This window comes from Dreissena polymorpha, chromosome 5, assembly GCF_020536995.1.
Source record: "Dreissena polymorpha isolate Duluth1 chromosome 5, UMN_Dpol_1.0, whole genome shotgun sequence".
NCBI lineage: Eukaryota > Metazoa > Mollusca > Bivalvia > Myida > Dreissenidae > Dreissena > Dreissena polymorpha.
In genome coordinates, this window is record NC_068359.1 from 3,915,605 (window position 1) to 3,937,290 (window position 21,686).

The 21,686-nt window shown below is 34.3% G+C and overlaps 2 protein-coding genes across 2 annotated transcripts in view; both read left to right on the forward strand.

Moving 5' to 3' along the window:
* Nucleotides 1–3,962: 3,962 nt before the first annotated feature.
* LOC127832289 (uncharacterized) lies at nucleotides 3,963–7,921 on the forward strand. Its single transcript, XM_052357698.1, has 6 exons — nucleotides 3,963–4,089; nucleotides 4,576–4,618; nucleotides 5,227–5,270; nucleotides 5,782–6,079; nucleotides 6,556–6,619; nucleotides 7,070–7,921. Exons 1-6 carry the CDS (start codon nucleotides 4,056–4,058, stop codon nucleotides 7,562–7,564), a joined length of 978 nt encoding a protein of 325 aa, XP_052213658.1. The 5' UTR covers nucleotides 3,963–4,055; the 3' UTR covers nucleotides 7,565–7,921.
* A 1,895-nt stretch (nucleotides 7,922–9,816) lies between these two features.
* The window catches only part of LOC127832290 (uncharacterized), a 29,013-nt gene continuing 17,143 nt past the window's right edge, over nucleotides 9,817–21,686 (forward strand). Inside the window, exons 1-7 of the mRNA XM_052357699.1 lie at nucleotides 9,817–10,190; nucleotides 11,738–11,784; nucleotides 16,351–16,591; nucleotides 16,767–16,833; nucleotides 17,283–18,843; nucleotides 19,196–19,241; nucleotides 21,020–21,096. Coding sequence (XP_052213659.1) covers nucleotides 18,816–18,843; nucleotides 19,196–19,241; nucleotides 21,020–21,096 — 151 coding nt within the window. The 5' untranslated portion in view covers nucleotides 9,817–10,190; nucleotides 11,738–11,784; nucleotides 16,351–16,591; nucleotides 16,767–16,833; nucleotides 17,283–18,815. The remainder of the gene's footprint in view (nucleotides 10,191–11,737; nucleotides 11,785–16,350; nucleotides 16,592–16,766; nucleotides 16,834–17,282; nucleotides 18,844–19,195; nucleotides 19,242–21,019; nucleotides 21,097–21,686) is intronic.

Consider the following 21,686-nt stretch of genomic DNA (forward strand, 5'->3'; position numbering starts at 1 on the left):
GTTTAATTTCTCTTTTTTCAATAATTTTGTTTTGAAACCAAAATTAATGACATCCTCGTTGAGTCCCTATTTAAATATGAATTTCATTTGCAAGAAAGGAACTGACATTGCAGCCAGCCAATACAGGATGTAGCGGTTCATGTGTCATGGTATTTACCAACGTTACCTTGTGGAAGCCTCGGTTACAATGAAATTGTTGTTTATGTACTTTCTCTATTGAACAAATATCGCTAGATTTTTTAAGCCGTTTTGTAATTGTGTTATGCATGTATTGAACTGCCAGAGTTATTTTTATGGCTAATAAAATGTATTTAAATTTGAAAATAATATGTATTAAGTTTTCACCACCTGATAATATGTTTGATTTGTTTACGTACAAATGACAATATTTTTTAGAATGGATTTTTTTAGAATGGAATTTATAATGATGTATTGACATCATATTATCATGTCTTCTTCGAGGTGGTGATTGATTGATTCCCACCTATTGTGCGTCGAAAGGTTAGTCAGTCCGATGATCATTTCTTCCGGAATGATATTGGCCGTGGTCTGTGGAAAGGGGGTTAACTGCAGTCCGCACAGGCTAATCAGTGACAACACTTTACGCCTAAACTGGCTTTTTGCTAAGAAGAGGCTTTCTTTAAACGAAAAATACCATAAAAGCGGAAAGTGTCGTCCCTGATTAGCCTGTGCGGACTGCACAGGCTAATCTGGGATGACACTTTACGCACATTCATTAAACCCCCTTTTCACAGACCGAGGCTCATATTAAACGATTGCAATGTCATACGATTGTTCAAATTGATATGCTGGTCACTTGCAAGAAAACAGTATCGTGATTTTTTAGTCACAGGGTCTTAAATATCATGCGTGTGTATGTGCGTGCGTGTATGTGCGTTCGTGCATACCCGCGTGCGTGCGTGCGGGCAGGCGGGCCAGAAGTAGTGTGTCTTGTTTTCTACGATTATTTTATGCAGCGTTGTTAAAGGACGGCACTGGTGCAGCGGAATTTTCACTTTGTGTATATTTTGGAGCCATGAAGGTTAATGGATCGACGCACGACATTGTGCACGTTAGAAGCAAAGCTAAGACATTTCATATACTGTGAACTGCGGGATATACATATTGTATTTTACAGTCACACACTGTCACATATATCACGAACCCGAAACCGATAATCGTTCATTTCAAAGTGCACGCCGGGTATGCGAATACTTCGTTTACGGATGGCACTTCACTAACAGAGAACAACAAACGCCACGCGCTAGAGGTAAGTTCCTCTGTTTTATTTAAAGTTATATCCTAAAGATTAGTTTTTAAGACAAGACACATGGTCGAGTTGATAAATGGTGTATCCTTTTGTATTGGGAATACACAATTTCACGGAAGAATGGAACAGTTTTGCCCAAAAAATAGAAAATTTGATCGGAAAACAGCATAAACTGGATGAACAGTAAACATTTTAACAAAATAAAACTACTTAGAATCATTGCAAGAATTTTTTTGCTATTCCAGCATGTAGAGTAATCACTGTGCTTCAAATACTGAAATTTTGATAGCATTCAATGAAATATAAACAAAGATAGTACATTTTGTAATAGGTGGCATACATAAAGTTGCAGCCACTTTGTTTACCGATAAAGGGCACTTCAGATTACGGAGACTTTCAACAAAGCGGGCACTCTAATAACTGAGTTTTATCTTCTACCTCAAATGCATTTATTTATATTATGGCTATTCATACGAAACATTTTTAAAATATATTTTTCAAAAATCACATGACTATTAATTTATACTATGTTTATTATAATTGCAATTTTCAAATAAGATAATATTTATTATTAAATAAATGTGTACGGATAATGCGAATCAACACAATCGTGTTTAATTTTACTTATAGCAGTGCTCTAGATAACGGTAGTGAAGGGGTCTTTATGACGCAAATACACATTTGTTCTTCATAAAATCCTATGTCGGTTGTGCTTATTTGAATCGCATCATCAAGACGATACTTATGCGTAGCAACAAAATTAAAAAGAGAATGGTAAAACTCCCTGTATTTTGAGCCCTGCTTATAGGGAGCACTTCCCTTTACGCAACGCTAACGTTTGCTCGAAGTGCGATTCACCTGACCCTAAATCACTGTATTGGTTGAGTTTTAAGAATCACGGTTAAAATTAAATCGTAAAATCAACTGATTCTGGAAAACAAGGAATGCGTACATAAAATGTTTAAATGTCATATTATGGAGTCAGTACTTAGTATACCCACACAAACGAAGTTTAGGGTGCTATATTGGATAGAACTTCATATGCAGCATGTGTTGTGTTTATATTTAAAAAAAAGACGGATATGCATAATTTTTACACCACTATCGTGTGATTAAATCAACCCCGCCCGTTCTTTTATTGCTATTTTCGTTTATTGGCATTAAGCCAAAAAGTTCCAATAGAATTTCGAACCTGCATCGCTGCTGATATTAATCTCTGAGAGGCAGTTTAAGCCGAGTGATTATTCATGACATGCTATCTAATATAAAAGAAAATAGCCTTAGTACCTTCATTTGGACATAAAGATAAATGCTTTAGATCAACCGCTTAGAACGTAATTTAAAATATATGGTCATATAGATTTTACTCATTAGACATATCCAATTTGTTTAACATTTATCTTTCACATTTATACCAAATCATAATCATATTTCAAAGGGATAAGAACATGCTTCGGTTATTCGTTTTTTATTTGCGTACTAAGTACATACATTTTTATTTATTGCCTGCTTACTTTAACAGTATTCCACAGCGAATTCTGCATTTTTGATTCAAAAAATACGAGTGTGTTATATCTGGAAAAAAGTGTCTAGATGTCAGGAAACGAAGTGCCATTGTTTTTTAGATGATCGGTAAACGAAGTGCAGATGAAAAATGTGCATGCGACTCTTAAAACATTTGAATTTTCTCAAATACATTAGTAAACTAAAATGTAACATGTTGTAACATTACTGGATATATTGATCTTTTATTTCGAATAGTAAGCACGTTCTTGATTTATTTCCAAGTATGTTTATTTTGTTTAAATATGTACTGATCATTCAATTCATGCTGATTATCGATGAAATTTTATCGTTTTTTTTAATAATTCACCGTTTTTCCGCGAATTTCTTTCTTCGCAATACGAAGTGCTATTCCATTAATCACCCAAACAATATTCTGTGTCTAAAAACCAAATAAACAGAACATAAATACAAAAAAGCTAAAGAACTCACCTCTCGCGCGTGGCGTTTGTTGTTCTCTGTAAGTGAAGTGCCATCCGTAAACGAAGTATTCGCATACCCGGCGTGAAGTGTTTGCGTCAAGTTGTATCTAAGTGACCACAATTTATAAGCACGTCACTCCGCGCGTGTGACTATTGGCCCCGTTGAAACTCGTTGAATGTATTTAAACGCGTGAGTCAACGTCCGTAGATGCGCATTATGTATCGTGTGTTTGTGTGTGTGAACGACGTCAATGTTGTGTTATAAGGATTGTTAAATTGTTGTTGTCACTCGCACTAAGGTATTTTCTTTTACCTTTCGTTCACTCTATTTGAGTATTTGTATCGACATCGTGTGATTTTTGTTTATAATCTCATTCACCTGAACATTATTTTTGGTATTAACGATTGTGTTTTTTCTGTATAGTAAATAAATAACTTTAAACGTAAACGCGGAAAAGATTATTGGACGATGTGGAATAAACAAAATTGAATCACACGCTCTTAACATGTTAATGCGTCGGTATTTGCCATGTACATGATAGCGAATTTTGAATTAAAATCAAGTGTCGCGAAATTATTATGAGATATAAAATTAAATAAGTGCACCCATATGTACATTTACATACTAACGCTTTATAATTGTCTATGTGAATTACAGGATTTGTGAACAATAAAACTCGACTATTCATCGAAAAAAAATTACTGGACCGTACCTGACCTGTGTATAAAATCACCTTGTTGCACCTGGCCGAATGTTGCCTTGATTAATGGGATAGACATTCCGAAAGCTAATTTACACTATGGCCCGGGGCAGACTGATGGTTTTACTAATAGGTAAGTGTTGCTTTCAATTAATGATTCATTTTATTACATAATTGCAGAGGCCGTTATATTAGTTGACTATAAAGTTTTTTGATCAGGAGCATATAGACCTATGTGAGGAGGACGAACATTAAATATCCATATAGACCGGGTGCGTATTAATTTTCTAATGACCTAAAACATGTATATCTTTAAATAACTATTCGTGTATTCACGGATTTGAACCAGTTATCTTTTTTTACATAAACTACGTACATACGCACACAATTTAAATACATTATAACAGTACATATATACAACATGACCTTTATGTATTCTTAATAAAATGTACATTTGCTTGTAATATTTGATGATACAAAATGACCTTAACCTTTGTTGTATTACACGCGTTTGATATTAAATTGTTTGGATATGGTCACAGTATTATATATATTGATGTCATCTAATGATCATCACTGTTTTATATCGTTTCGTCAATAAATAACCTTTTGTTTCCAGTGGCTGTCGTATCACAACAAGTAAAAGCACACAACTATAATAGGTAATTATTTAAAAATTCGACATACACATATTCTGTCAGGGCGTTTAGGAACGACATGATTATGATGATGTTATTCTTTAAATAAAACATTTTAACATCAAAATACGAAACTGATGACTTCGTTGTTGATTCCGAGTAATATAATGTACCTTCGAACATTTAGAGATATAAATGGCTAAAACTTAATATAAAACAATCATACCGGTCACCTATGTATCCGGTTTGTTTCAGCATTGTGGTTTGATACAATTTCACATCTTCAACGTACTGTCGTGCTATCATGTGGCGTTATCGTAATCGTGTTTCGTGTTACCGTCATCGTACTGTAGCGTTATCGCATTCAACTTGTAGAAAATGTAAATTTTAAAATTGATCCATGCATAGTCGATGACCATAACTGGAATCAGTACTTTATAGGGTTATTCTATTGTGATAGTGCTCCTTTCATCGTGTTCTTGCGTATTCAATCTTGTTATCAAGAGGTCGACAATTCGGAACACACGCAACATTTTTAAAGTATTTTGGCCATGTGCCCCTATATTACATTTTATGAAAGCTATTTGAATATGTTTTAAACATGTCTCTCATATTTTTATTGATTTTTCCAGAGATGCAAGATCAGGTGACGAGGTTGAAAATAGCAAAGATGAAGGTATTTTGATACTCAACCTTCTAGTTATTTTTTAAAACGGATTAATCGAGTAATATAACTCTGTCTCTGTGTATGTGCGCACAGTTATTTTTTTATGAAACACACGATGCATATGGTCATCATCGTAAACTATTCTCTTTATTCTTGATACCTGTATACAATTCTTTGCAGCTCAGTAAGAAAGTAGAGTATATATTGTGCAACTGTTATAAGGTGACCATATACAACGTGAACCAGTCTTGTTTGAAAACAATTATTTTAAATTAAATGCATGTTTGATTTTGATATCAGCATGTGATTTTTTAATCGGTTTGCGATGTTTTGAGTATTCCTCGCAATTCAATTGTATTAATTAAATATCTCGAAAATGATCGTTATTAAAGAGAGCCATACTATTTTCACTGCGCGTTTCAGTTTTGGAAATCTTTTCAGGTCCTATACAAACACAGTTGACATTTTTAAAATCAAATTATACGAATACTGAGGCAAACATTTTGTGGGGCTATTCCAGATAATGGGAAATCAGCAAAGAAAAAAACAACTGACACAACCGTCTTGAAAACAATTTTGAAGACCGCATTTATACGTGAAACATCCAGCTTACCTACACACGATAAATCGACTCAAGCTGCACATTTTGACAAAAGCTTTGAGCGCGGACACCGGACAGACGATGATGCAAGTCCAGACAATTCTGTCGTCAGTCTTGCAGTTCCAGTTGGTGTTGCAGTTGGGCTCTTGTTCCTCGGACTTGTAGTGGGTGTCATAGTTACATGTCTGCTATGCGCCTGTGTGCCATCGTTAAACAAGTATGACGCTTTTTTTTATGAAAAACACATTTTTGTCTTTGCTGGTTCGATTTAATTTTGGTAATATTACCTAATCGTGTTCACATGTATTAATACAGATTGCCATTTAATAAAATTATTACAGTATGTTTTATCTATACTATTGATGCTATTGAAATTTAAAGACATCTTAATGTCAAGTTCCGCATGGCTTTAGACATGCAATTCAACCATTGCATTGTCATCTTCATTCTAATCGAATATGAAATAGTTTACAGTTAAGTAGGTAATTTACCTATATGATTCAAATAATGTTATTTTTGTATCATAGTTAAGTACACCATCTTGTATGTGTCTTTTGTCCAGACTTTGATTCTTTTCAAATATTCTGAAATAGGTTACATTCGTTTTGCTATTCATGTGTCATCTTATTTGTTGAGAAAATTTTAAACTTGTATCATTTGTTATTTTTTTTAATATTACACATTTTCTTTCAGAAAGGCTACGTCTTTTTTAACGAGGCATCGAAAACCCACCGATGGTGCGAAAAATGAGAAAACGGTACTTTAAGCGATCAATATAATTTATAATTTTATAGACAACTAAAATTAAATAAATGATAAGGGATGCATCTACCGGTTATGTTACATTAAACTAAGTGTATTTAAAAGTCATGCAGCTTAAGTTGTAGAATATTATCATTTTGGCTTTATCAACATAAAACAGTGGCGTAAGTGTGCTTGAAGTGTTGCACAAGTGTCATTCGTTGTTTGTTTTTGTAAAAACGTGTTCAGCTAGTGTATATCCTCCGAAGATATTTGAGGTTTTAACTACTGCACTGATATTATCGTTTTAAACAAGCGTTTCCTGATAAAGCTGCGTTTGCGACCCGGAACGTACATATTTCAAATGACTACAGTTTTAATTGTATTACAACTATTCATTCAAGCCATGCCTGTTTATTGATCTAAGAAAACATTCTGCTATTTATCGATTGTTTTTTCCTTTCAGGACCCTGCAAAAGATTCACAAGTCCAACCTACCGCTCCTCCTGCAAGCTTTCGAATAGAGCACCAAAATGGTACACATGCAGACGACCAACGCGGTTCTCACATATATAACCAACCAGAAATGTCATTTGTAAAGAACCCCATTCCAACATCACAAGCTATTGCATCGCCAGTTTACAACGAATTAACAGATGATATCATAGCATCTTCAAGCAAGTCAATAAATCCTGAGTATCAACTTCTTAACGCCAAAACTACGGATAGCGCCATGTATGGTTACCGTCAACTAGAACCATCGGGTAGCGGGGAAAACTTTCATAGTAAGACAAGTACAGCGGAAAACGTTCCAGCGGACACTGGAACATCTGTTGATCACAATTATTTTATATTAAACCCAGAAGTCTCTTCGGCATTAGATTCGGTGTCTGGTTCAGCTGACGACATAGACAACAGTGCGCATGCGTACTTCGTTTTGGAGAAGAACTTCAGGTCTTAGATCTGATTACAATGGTTAATTAGTATTTTTTGTATGATATGAAAACCGAGCCAAGAATGTACTATTTCGTTGTAGAAAGACACATATATTTATGTTGATAATTACAGATAAATCGGCAGATCATATTAAGAATTTAATTCAAGCTGAATGTGTTACTTTCACCAACAAACAATTAAAGGGGCCTTTTCACAGATTTTGGCATGTACTGTCATTAAATGCTTTATATTGATATATTTAAACATTTGATCTAAAAAGCTCCAGTAAAAAAACAGGAATAAAATTAAAGAAAGAAAAAAGAAATCCTCAACTGGACTCGAACCACTGACCTCTGGAGTAAAAGTCAATCGCTTAGACCATTCGGCCATCGATGCTCATACAATTAGTGATGAATTTTATACTGTATATAGGCAATCGTCGTAGTATCACAAAATATAACGACAAAAACAGAACTCTCCAAATTATTCAATCGTTTCGCGTGGCAACGCTTTATAATTTTCATTTTTTTAAAGTATATAGTATTACTGTTTCCTCACAAATATCAAAACTACATCTGAATCTGAAATTATTTTTTTCTTGTCAATTTTCTTAAGAAATAATTACTACTTCTGTCACTTTTATCAATCTCCACGCAGAGTTGTCGTTCCTTGCTCTCACATACAACTCTGCGAAAGGCTCAGCCCCCCATTTTGTCTATAAAATAGATAAAACCGAACAAACGCATTCAACGTATATTTGATTGGATATTTAAGATCGCATGCATTAAATTAAGAAATATGACATTTAAATGTACGATAAATCGTGCAAAAACTTGCGAGTTTTAATGCAACTCTTTGGAACTAATTTATTGCCCATTTACGCAGATGGAATCATTCCACGCACTTCACAAATGTAAACAATTGAATATTTTTTTGAGTGACGTTACGAATTGCTTCGACGTGTGTATGTATGTTGGTTTCTTAACATAAAAAAACATATCAATTTTATAATAATGAATTAAGACTGATATAAGATATCATGGTATGAGATGGTTTTCTTTAATGCAGTGAATGCAATGTAACCGTCGTGCAAGAGATTTTTTAGTATTCTATAACCTCAATGATGAATGCTTGGAATGATCATGACGTAAATGAGACGCTTTCATAACAATAGTCCGTTCTGAGCCCAACACAGAGGTGAATGTAATGTAACCGTCGTGCAAGAGATTGCACTTTTATATGAATGCTGCATTCTGATTGGATAATTTGTTCACGTGACCTGTTTTTCATTTTCCGATGAAACCATAAACAAGTTGCCAAAATGACGTTATTTTTTGCGCGAAACTTAATGGCGTTGTTTTTTATTGGTCAATAGCGAAATGACGTTATATTTTTTATATTATATTATAAGAATTAAATAGCATTTTTCTGCATTTCATCGGTGTATTAACTGTCGGGAAAAATACACCTAATTTAAACGACGACGTTTATGCAAAACGACGGCGTTAATGCATAAATTAGATGTATTTTTCCCGACAGTTTATACACCGATGACATGCAGAAAAATGCTATACAAATTACGCCTAATTTGCATAAACGCCGACGGCGTTTATGCATAAATTAGGTGTATTTTTCCCGACAATTCATACACCGATGAAATGCAGAAAAATGCTATTCAATTCTTATAATTACAACACAAAATGATCTTAAAGCTGAAATTATATCGTGGTAAGGGTCATAAACATCCTTTTTAATCTAGCGTATGAATCTTTTTTCAGTTTCGGTTTCATCTCCGTCAAACGGTTATCGTTGAAGTTCGCGCAAAAAATATAACGTCTTTTCGCTATTGACCAATAAAAATCAACGCCATTTAGTTTCGCGCAAACATAACGTCTTTTTGGCAACTTGTATTTGACCAGAAAGTAGCGCCATGAATATTCATGTTTAAATTTGCTTACGAAGTGGGTTCATCGGAAAATGAAAAACCGGCCACGTGAACAAATTATCCAATCAGAATGCAGCATTCATATGAATGTGACAAAAGTTGTAATTATCAAAACGTGAAAAGGGCCCCATAACATTTTATTCAGAGAAGATTGTAAAATGTTCTACACATTGAGCAAGAACATTTTAGTCGTCCTTAAAGTTACATTTAGCTCAGGTCAGACAAATGAGCACTAGATCATGAGCCTCTTTTTATGTTAGTACTGGAGGCCGCATTCCTCTCGACGAGCATGATACATATATATATTATATCATTAAATATTATAACTTTTTTAAATTTATTTTATCCTTGAATATTATCGATATTTTTTAAACATGTTTCGAACATGCATCAAATTGTTGGAAGCAATTTTACCATATAAGGTATTTTCAGGATATACAGTACACACTTAAATTACTGTATCTATTAATATTATTATCATGAATGCTTCCGTGTTGGATATGAAGTGTTTTGTAAGTGCCATGACTTGTCATGCCTGCACATTGATATGATAAACGCTGCCAGTGTTTACAGCCCTAGCATCGCGCTGAACATAGGTTTATACGGAGTTTTTTTTAAAACTTTGATCTAGGATCTTGTTCGGATGATTTTTATGTGTGTTATAGTTTTGTTGAATACTCTATTGTTGAAATAATTTACATTATAGGTATGTATTTATTTTTTGTTAATTATTATAATCATGTGATATTGGAATTGCGTATGATGGTTTGCTATGACAATTTTACTTCCGTATGTATTGTACCCATACAAATATCGGTATATATCGTTGTTTTTTTTCGACGAAAGAAAACACGTTTATTTTCTAATTTGTCTTACCTTGTCCTCTGTGTAATGTTTACATCATACTTGTACAATCAATATTTTTTGGTCATTATTTATATACCCCCCGCAAAAGTGTACTGCAATCACCTTGTCGGTCGGTCGGTCGGTTCGTCGGTCCGTTGGTCTGTCAAGCTTCACATAAGTATCGCGGACTCGTCACTCAGCTTTCTGCCTTTCACAAAAAGTATTTTTATGCATGTCGCGATTTAATATGCAGAGTTTTGTACCCTATAACTTTGGCAGACTTAGGATATTTACATCGTTGTTCATGTGTTCTTGGTGTCGTTAACTCGTCTCGTCTCTCAGTTTTGTTTGTCTGAACATGAAACTGTATAGACATACATGTACTGTTAATATTATGTAGACGTGCAAGGCGTTATTTTCGTGCATGTTGCAATATTCTTTGCATATCGAACTATTTACCATAGAACCTTGAAATTATTTGTATACATCATTGTATAGGTGTAGATCTACTTAGTGTTGTTAAAATGTCAGTTTTCTGCTTATTAATATGGAACTTAATATATATTTTGTTAATACCATCTAAAAGTTTAAGGCTTTATTTTTGTGTATATTGATATCTTATTGCAGAGTGTTGTGCCATGTGATTTCACATGTGAACTTTTTGTCGCGACTAGTTGTGTGTGTGTATTAAAATGAAACTTTAAAGGATTGTTGTTCATACTATGAAGAATTGCAAGACGTTATTCTGGTGTATGTCACGGTATTTGTTGAAGAGTTGTGTTCCCTTGAACGTAGGAAATGAAATCAATTAATCAAAGTAAAACGTTTTGTCATTTTTCTGAACAATATGAAATAGCGAAAGGTAAACTTTTGATATAACATTTAAAAAACCCTCAAGTTTCGCGCCTACTTGAAATAAGCCATTGCGGGAAAATGCGTCATCTTTAATAATGTTTTTTTTCTCATGATGTGAGGGAACGAGCATCCCCGTCCACACACTTCATAATACATTATTGTATCTATAATAAAGTAGAGCTACCTTTTCATCTTTAATATTGCCACTTGAATATCGCGAAATATTCACGTTTATAGATATTAAGTATTTGATAATAACACCTTTATTTAAAGTCACGTAGCACAGTATTTTAGTACTAACAACATTTCATTGGTATCCATTTCCTGGCAATTTTTTCACGCATGTGGTTAGCATAAAATTTATGTAGAGTACAATACAGATTCGAAGTCAAATTTTAAGAACTCAAAGAAAAAGCAATAGCCGTTTTCGACGTAAAGTTTTATGATAAAATGAAATAACGGTTAGATTAACCCATCATTAACCAAGTTTTCAATTGCCTTGTTATACATGGATTTATTTTACAGTGAATTATAAGAGAGTTTTGTTTTCAGAGTTTTCAACAACATGTATGGTACCGGAATCATCACTTTCCTTATTTGTAAGTAGTTTTCTGCCTTTTCTTCACACGTATTTTAATCTGGTCATTTTTATAAGCCCATTTGATACAACAACGGTAGTAGCGGGCTTGAGGGAGAGCGGAATTTCTTTACCCGGAGCGTACTTATCTTTGTCATTCATTAATGCATTGAAAAATAAATAAAGAACAAGAAGAGATAAGCACGAACGGACGACATGTCAAGCGCAAGACTTATGTCCCTTAGTCCAAGGTCAATGTCATAAGGGAAAGCCTAAGTATAAGACATTTATTTCAAGCACTTAGTCTGAATTTTGTTAACTGTGACTTGATTTTAAAATAACTTTATTAAAAATAATAAGCATGATGGGAATGGGGTTTTGGGCGCAAGACCAAATGCCGTAGATCCCAAATTAAAGCACACTGGGTCATTGTCGACCTGAAATGGCTTGAAGTCACCCGGGGTGACTAGAAGCCCTTTCAAGTCATCCTGGGGTGACTTCAAGCCGATTCTAGTCACCCGGTCGGCTTGAAGTAAACCCAGGGTGACATGAATCGGCTTGGAGTCACCCTTGGGTGACAAGAATCGGCTTCTAGTCACCCCCGGGAGACTTCAAGCCATTTCAGGTCGACAATGACCCAATGAGCCAAATTAAAAGTAAGAAATTAAGATCAAAGGCCAAATTTACGAAATTAGTCCGTAACACTTTTTTTATGAGCATAAGAGTATCGTAGCATGAATGGGTTTTTAATAAACGGCGGTATTGATATGCATTATCGGCTAGAGTGTCGCGCAAAAATCCCATGCCCCGAGGTCCGAGTTACAGGTCACAATTCAAGGTCAAATATTTATATAAAAATTAATTCGAACACTTTGTCTTTAGCATAATTATTTCTCAGGATGGATTGATCTTCAAATAATTTAACATTGATGTGGGTGGGAGAATGAAGACTCGGGCAACACCCATCCCAGTAAGTCTTATGCCAAGGTAAACGTCGAATTGAGCAAATTGTCATAACATTTTGTCCTAAGCGAGCCTCTGTTTTATCCATTATCTAATATCTCGACAAAAGTGATACGCATGATGGGATTTAGTGCAACGCTCATACTCGAGGTTTAAGGTCAATAATCAGCTTTAAAGTCAAAGGTAAAATTAAGGAAATTAGTTCTTTACCATTTTGTTCTAAGCAAGCATAACCGTGTCAAGAATGGAAGGATTTTCAAGTATTTATAAGATGATGTTGAGTACTACACTCATCATTTATCTCAGTATTAAAATGCATGTCCTATATGTTTTAAATTGTACTTTAGTTGTAAATCCTCAAAGCGAAGCGGAATGGGGTGGGTTCATAGGGATGGCCTTCAACCGTAAGCTCGTATGTCTGTACCACGTTCGCATGCGCCATATATCTCTACTACCCATTGAAAGATTTGCATGAAACTTTATATTGAAAATATTTCGGCCATTGAGATAATATGCAGAAAGCGTATCAGTCACGTCACCTTTTAAACGTGAACAGTTTAAGCCTCCGTTTTCGTGTCTGCTCCGTATTCTTTACCATTATAATTATTTTCACGAAACGATGCACAGAAGGTATGAATCATTCACGCACGCTAAGGATTAATGTAACAATGTTTGAGCCCTTATATTAATGTTCGCATTATATCCTCTTAACCTTTGAAGGATTTTCGGAAAACTTTGCTGACATATTTACTCATTAACTGTATGCAGAAGGAATTAATCATAGGCATATCATGGCAACTAAAGTCACACATAATATTTAATGTTAAGCCTGTATTTTCAAGACTGTTGTGAAGCTCATGTGCCTTTTCATTAAATTTCCTCTAGTGTTTATAAAATTGGAGATACGGCTTTAGATTAACCCAAAGGTCAAAGTAACTTCTGGTCGGTAAAAAGGATCACGGCAGAGCTATATAACTGTCTCTCGTGGACATTTTGTAACATTTACAATTGACACTCTTGCTTCAAAGATTACAAGGGTATTATTCATGCTGCCCGGTATATGATATTTTAAGCTGCTTTTGGAATTATTTATTTATGTTGCAGGGATATCGCTTGCAGGACATGTGTGCAGTAACAGTCAAGAGTACTTATGAGTTTGTTTATGAGTTGTATTTATTGTTAGCTGTTGGTAAAAACATATTTATTTGTATACACATAATGTCATTGCTTAAAACTAGTGTGTTTATACAGTTTTATCAGGACGGCACTATTGTTCAAACTCATTCATATACAAATACATTTATGAAACAAAAGAGAAAGTAATTTGTGTAACTGTTTATCCTATTCTTGTAGAAAGCCCGCTGGCGTGGAACAAACTTCCAATCACTATGATGTAAACGGCGAAGATATTATAATAAATTGCTTGTCTTCCTTTTGCACTCAACTATTAATTGAATAGTTCGAGCTATACTAGTCGATCGTTCATCGGCTGCGGCGTAATGCTCTGGGTCGGTATTATGTTCAACTATTCTTTTTAACAGCTGCAGATATTCAATTGGAACTCCAAACATTAATTCGGCTTCATCGTATTAGCTTACCGCCCAAAACCCATAACTATGACCTGCAATTTAGCAGAATAATACTCCATTTTGAAATATGAAAAACGCAGTTGAACAATTAAATTCAGATACAGTTTGCGTCCGCAGATACTCAGTTACTACAATATATACAATTTGGAAATTCACAAAAGTCTTCGGGTTCATGATCTAAAATCACAGACAAAAGGGTCATTACTCTTATCTGTAAAGTAGCATTATGATACGCATGTGTGTACTTCTTAATCAGGTCAATTTCTACTTCGAAAATGGGCACGTGGATTGAAAAATTAGATGTCTATGTAAAATTTAAGAACACACAAGACGCCATTTTTTTCATGCACATTGGTCACAACATTTATTGATTTGATATCTTTGCTTTGTCAAAAATGACTCCGGTCCGTTGAAAAACATGGCCGGGTACATCTTTCCTCATATGGAAATTGTGAATTCTTGTGTACACTCTGGAAGTCACATTTGCTGGCCAAACTTCATGAAACTACTTGCCTAAACCCTTGTTCTTATAATATCTTGATTAAGTTCGAAAATGGTTACGCTCCACAGAAAAATATGGCCACGAGAGGGCGATTCAGTTTGCCTTATATGACTATAGAAAAACCATTATGAACAGTCTAGAAGTGAAATGTTTAATCCCGTTGTCGTGAAACTTTTTCTGAACATTTGTTTTAATTTTAGTTTGGCCAAGTTAGAAAATGGTTTCCCTCCGCTGAAAACACGACCTCAATGGGGAGGGACAGACGTCCTTAAATGGCATTTTTGCCGAATCATCATGTTACTTGTTCAGAACATTTGTTTTAATGATATCTCGACCGAAATCGAATATGGTTTCGGACAGCTGAAAAATATGGCATTTTGACTGAAGTGCAACCTTTTAAGTTTTAACACAATTCTATGTTGTTTCTTTCTGAGGACATTTACAACTAATGTCATAGCTCAAATAATGTGATGTTGAAATTGTCTTTGCTGATGATGATGAGAATGATGAAGATGATTAGGAAGTTGATGATTATAATACTGGTGATGGATTCAGAAACATAAACAATATCCCACGTTTCTAACGAATTACCTCATTATAAAATTTCCGCAAAATCTCAATAGTAGAATATGATCCGGGTACAAAACACACAAGAATTGTTTATCTGGGAACTTACTAACTAACTAACTAACTAACTAACTAACTAACTAACTAACTAACTAACTAACTAACTTAACTAACTAACTAACTAACTAACTAACTAACTAACTACTAACTAACTAACTAACTAACTAACAACTACTAACTACTAACTAACCTAACTAACTAATCTAACTAACTAACTACCAACTACTAACTAACGAACTAATCAACTTACTAACTAATAACTAACTAACTAAAACTAACTAACTAACTAACTAACTAACTAACAAACTAATTTACTAACTAACTAACTAACTAACTAACTACTAACTAACTAACTAACTAACTAACTAACTAACTAACTAACTAACCTACTAAATAACTTAATATCTAAATAACTAGCTAACTAAATAACTAACTAATTAACCAACTAAGTACTTACTTACTTACTTTCTCTCTCTCCCTATCTTTCCACCCTTTCTCTCTCATTTGTTTTTATGATGGTGAATATCTTACGAGATTTTGAAAATTGTGTAATAAAATACCTGGCTGCAAAGAAATAATGCAATTTTCCTGGCATTTCATTGAAACATTATAAGTTTACAATACTTTCATTTTATGATTTTAAATCGGTCAACTAACAAGAGGCCTTCTTCTTAAACAACTTTATCAACTTGTTCAGAACATATTTTCCAAAAAATTCCACTGCCCTCATAATGTTGTGTGTCTAAATGGGTAAAATATCCCCATTTATCATACCAACATAACATAAGCAGATCAGAAAAATTATGCATCGTTCGATCTTAGCTAAGCGCACGACGACCTTTGGTCATCTTTTTTGAATGTAGTTTTTAAAAATATTGTTGATATTAATATGAATATTCCATTTCAGATAAGCAAATTAAAGATGAAAATATTCATATCCAAATAAGAGTGAACACTGAAGAGTCGACGCTTTTAATGCCTTGCATCATTTCTAGAGACGAAAATAGTTTGCAAGAGCTGCAGGCATCGCATGACGGTACACAGAATTATGTTCATTTGGGTATTGCTGTCGGATTATTGTGCGTTGGTCTTGCAGTGGGTGCGATAACCACGTGCTTGCTGTGTACGTGCGTCCCAAAATTGCATAGGTATGACCCAAATATGTTCACGTTCAAACATATTATGGATGTATGTTCATGGTCAATGCCCCATTCTCAAGGGCAAATATTAGTTGCAAGTATAGACAACGCGCGCTTTTGTTGCACTTATTTGTAATCTAATATATTTAGCTTTTATTTGTATGATTCAAACCAATAATTACAGAAAAGTCACAATTATAATGATGAGGAATGGAGCGTCCCGACGTGATGGAAAAAAACAAGAAACCACGGTGGGTTTTAGCAAGTTGACACAATGAGCTTACCGGATATGTAATGGTAGAATATGTAACACATTAACTGCAAACAAAGGAACACCCTTCTTGCATTGTACACTCTTGACAGGATTAAAGATTAAGGCAAAGTAATGGATCCCACTTGTGACCATTTTATCAAAAATGACAGTAGTTGAGTAATACATGTTTACGTTTTACAAAAGTTCATTCTTTTGTTCAGTCAAAATGTACGGGTATGTTGTGTTTCAACTATAAATGTTGGGGCGTTTTGCAAGTTACTTTATAGTAAAGGCTATAGTTGAATCACTGTTATAAAGTATTATCATTAGGAATGCTTAAGTAAATATGCTGCTCGACAATAACTTAATTATATTTGAAATCAGATTGCAAGCACTTAAACAATTTCATTTAAATTAACTTCCTACTATAACGCGACTTCCTTCTAGGGTTTGTATCCTCAAGAACGGCGCACTTCTCTAGCACGTGTCAACAGTTCGAGTGATTCTCACATATACAACATAATACAACACGACATTCGATTGGCTAGCCACGGTCCAATTGAAATGGGTCTTACAAATTCGAAGAATCCCGCGAAATCCTTTGAAGCATTACAAGCAATTTCACCGCCAGATTACACCATAGCAGCTGATACAACCATCGAGTCTTCGAGCCCATCTACAGAGCCAATGTATCAGTCTCTGACAAGAACTCTGGTTAGACCTGCGTGCAGTTACGGACCATTAGAACCTTTCGGTAATACTTCTAACACCCCTAATCAATCCAGAGCAGATATAAACATGCATGGAAACACTGCCACCACGGTCGATCATAATTATTTTGTATTAAAACCTGGCAGTTCCATAGCTTCGGATTTGATGTCCGGGGAACAAGAGGTCGCTAACAACAGTGCGCATGCGTACTTTGTTCTGGAGAAAAAAAAATGGCGCATTTGTTGCTTCAAGTGATCCAACCGATGTTTCCCAGCCCGAGAAACTCTTGGCTATTTCGTTTTAGAAAGTACAACATTAGTGGCCTTATGCATTTCTGTCTCGTACTGGAGCAAATAAAACAGCACACATGGAATTGTGGTATTGAAACAATCATGCACATGTTCAAACCATAAGATGTTATTGCGATTACATTCAATCTATATATTGCCCGACGGTAGACTTATATCTCATTTTCTATGTTTGTGGGCTGAACCCAATGACCTTTTTTGTTAATAACATACATCGAGTCAATTGTACTTATCTTGAACCATAGTTGCACAAAATTTTGAGTTGTTTATTTTAGTTTTAATGTAAAATGCGTATGATATCTTGCGTTTCTTCGATTGGATGCGTCTCTTAATGCGATATCCTATTCTTCAACGCATCACATATACTTCTATATCACGGTATTCTACATCGTACATTTCACACTACGTAACGTTGTCATGGTATTTATACTTAACAATCTATTTTATTCAGATGAAAACGTAAACATGTATGTTTGACAAGCTTTACTGTTTGGTAGTGTGTGAAAACTAATAAACTATTGCCTTGTTCCGTTCTGATAGTATGCATACAAATGTTTTCGTAGATGGTAAGATCTTATCTACCAATATATATGTAAACAAAATGCTCAAAAGGTCGCGAATAGGATATCCGTCCCGCCAAATGTTTTTGAGATAAAAAACAAACAAACAACGTTACTGTTCAGTTTAATTCATCGATCTGTTTAAACGTTTACAACGCTGGAAATATTACTCGTTTACAATCCTTGGTTGGTTAGAAAATTGTTCAAAACACTGATTAATATTGTTGTTGTCAAACAGTTTTGAACGTTAATGTTAACATAATAAAGTTGTATTGACTAAAAGATCTCGGCACTTACGAAAGCAAATAATGTTGGTGCGTTTGAAATAAAATTTGACATGATGGAAGCGTCGTATATCTTCATATTAAGGACATTTTTGCCAGTTAATTAGCGCATTGGAAATGACGTGCTGCAAGGTTGTGATCGCTGGTAAGAATACATTTTATACACGGTGTTTACATAAGAATTCCTCAAGTTGCACTGTCTTACAACTATTATAAACGTTTGCTTGTATGTTTCATAAATTAAATAAAGAACAACCTTGTTGCTCAAAATTGAAGTTCAATTCAACAGAAACAATAAAAGACTTTTACCCTAAATCGATAATCTTATCCGCCATCTTCAACTCTCCATGAAAAATACACTCTACCATAACTACAGTCTTAATACTCGTATTTCATTTTATGTTATATTTTGTGTACCTATTAATCGAGCACTAGCTAGACAGATACTAAGCTTTGAACCTTTTGTAGTTACTTTATGATAAATTGATATTTTTCAGTTGCCTTGATAATATATACAACAGTCCATGCTGGTAATTCGAAGAAGTAAGTTTTTCTACTACTAATGCTGCTACAAAAACAGCACCTTCTTCTGCTAAAGTGTTTTTTTCTACTTCTACTGCTGCTACAAAAATACAACTACACATTCTGATGCTATAATGTTTTTCATTTGCGCGAATGATCTGCTTACATAATTTAAGCGCTGGATTAAAGATCCGCGAATCACGGGTTCGAACCCCGGCCGGATTACACAACTTTTTTGGGGATTGCTTATAAAGTCCTTTTAATAACCATTCTTCCCCCATACCTCTGATTAAAAAAACTCAGTTGTTTATTTACTGGCAGTAAGTATATGCGGGTGGTACTGGTAGTTAAGCTATCTCAGGAAAAGTGTGGGTTGGTAAACTTAGTGCCGTGATATGACATTTAAAACGGCGAAATTTTCAGTTAACATAGAAACAAAAAAGGTTGAATGTTGTGTTCTTAATTGGAAACCCTTCATTACATGGTTGTATTACAGGGTGGAAAATATCTTATTCGGATAAAGTGTTATAAAATTACTTATAACGATAGTTGCCTAATATATATATATATATATATATATATATATGTGATTACAATAAGTCTCGCTCGAATTTATGTATGCATTCACAGGTTATAAACAAAGTTAATCTTTATGGGGCATAACGTCGCGCGAAATAAGCTTATCCTACTTTGAGGTCAAAATGTCAAAACGCATATTTGCATAAAAATGGCCTTCGCGGACACTTACGTCAAAGTGTATTATCATGCATATTTATACTACTCTTAACCTATACATGCCGGTTTGTCGTGCTCAAGAACCACCAATCTTCAGTTAAGTTCAAAGTCATACTGTGATGTCAAATATCAGCACAGACAACTGTTTCGTCAAATGAGAGTAACCCTTGCTCTTACCTCTTTTAGAATTGACGAATGTGAAACACCCTATGTCAAACAATAACTTTTTTACTAGATTAGACCCGTATGGACGAAATGTTTATTTGTATGAAATGAGGTGTTGAGTGAATGAACCTCGTGTGGGATAACTGAAAAAATAAGTCTTTTCATTTTTGTGTTTCTACCGCCCTATGACTTCTGGGTAATATATTTTATGTTAAATGTTACCTTGAGTAGTATTCTCAATCAATTGAAGCGGTGCCGTGTACATGGCTTAAAGATAAAAGCCAAAGGTAACACTATAAGGTCACACGTTAAATATTCGTCCTTCGTGCTACTCAATAACTTAAATATCTAGTATGAAATTAATATTATTTGATTTCGAACTCCACGAGACAAAATTATGTGTTTACGTACATACCCGGTGTTAATAAATACTAGTCCAAGGACACAATTCAAATTCAAGTTCTACAAAGTTTCCGACTCTTCTTTGCTAGTAAGCATTTCAAGCTCATTTTCCGTAATTAAAGTCCTTTTTCCAGTAATTTAATAACAATGTTTCTGTGTCAGACCGAAGCAAAACTCATATCCATGTAAAATGTGTATTTGCAGTTTAATGTTTGCCCACAAGATAATACTGTTGACTACATCGAATAGTTAACATGTGGTAATTTAGAACTTTTCTTAAACAAAAAACTATCGGAGGATAAAAAATATGTACCGATAATGTCTCGTGAATGTCATTTTTTTTCTTTATTCCAGACATTCAATACTGTTAAAGTTCATTTTTGTCAGGGATTTGTGCATTTTGTCTAAATTGTATTGGTTAAAGCTGGCTTAATCTCGTATTAAGCAATACATTAATTTTGGAATATGCCGGCAAACAATTAAGTGTGTTTTTACAGATGCGATGATTATGAGAAATGCACAAAGAAATGTAGGAACGACGCCAAAATAATCGCCTCAGATCAGGATTGCTCAGGTAACGTGAGTGCATGTATATTAAAAAAAACATTTTATCAAATATTATTTTGGCGGTAGAGAATATAATACTCTTGCTAATAGGACAAGAAGAAACAAGACTATGTGAATTTCGTATTTCGTAATGTGTACATGTTGAAATACGTAATATCAACATTTATCAAATTGGTCAGATAACTGAACTTTAACGTCAGATTTAACCCCACCCCGCTCATGATGTGTAATATTGCACAAACGACCGCCATACAAGTATTTGTGTCCGAGTATCCATTAAAACAAGTTTAAATTGCTTTTGTTGCCTACCTCTTCTGGTTTCCCTGAAACGTATGTGTTACCGATTTTGCTTCTTAAAGGGAACGGACTTACTTCGAAATATTGGGATGATTTTGCCATAACTAATATATTATGTTGAAACACATCAATTAATTGTTGTCGCATGTGCAACTTTTAAAGTAACAAACCTATATTATTTTTTTTACATTTTAACGATTTACCAAATATTTGGGCATGAAATGTTATTGATAAGTGGAGTGTTTAACTATTTAAAAAAAAATCAAATATCAATCATATATAAATGAATAAATAAATAAA

What these genes read in the sequence shown, in the direction of transcription:
- LOC127832289 (XM_052357698.1), top strand. Translation starts at nt 4,056, where the DNA reads ATGGCCCGGGGCAGACTGATGGTTTTACTAATAG. An exon ending in TGTGTGCCATCGTTAAACAA is followed by an intron (nt 6,080 to 6,555) that starts GTATGACGCTTT and finishes ATTTTCTTTCAG; the next exon opens with AAAGGCTACGTCTTTTTTAA. An exon ending in GTGCGAAAAATGAGAAAACG is followed by an intron (nt 6,620 to 7,069) that starts GTACTTTAAGCG and finishes TTTTCCTTTCAG; the next exon opens with GACCCTGCAAAAGATTCACA.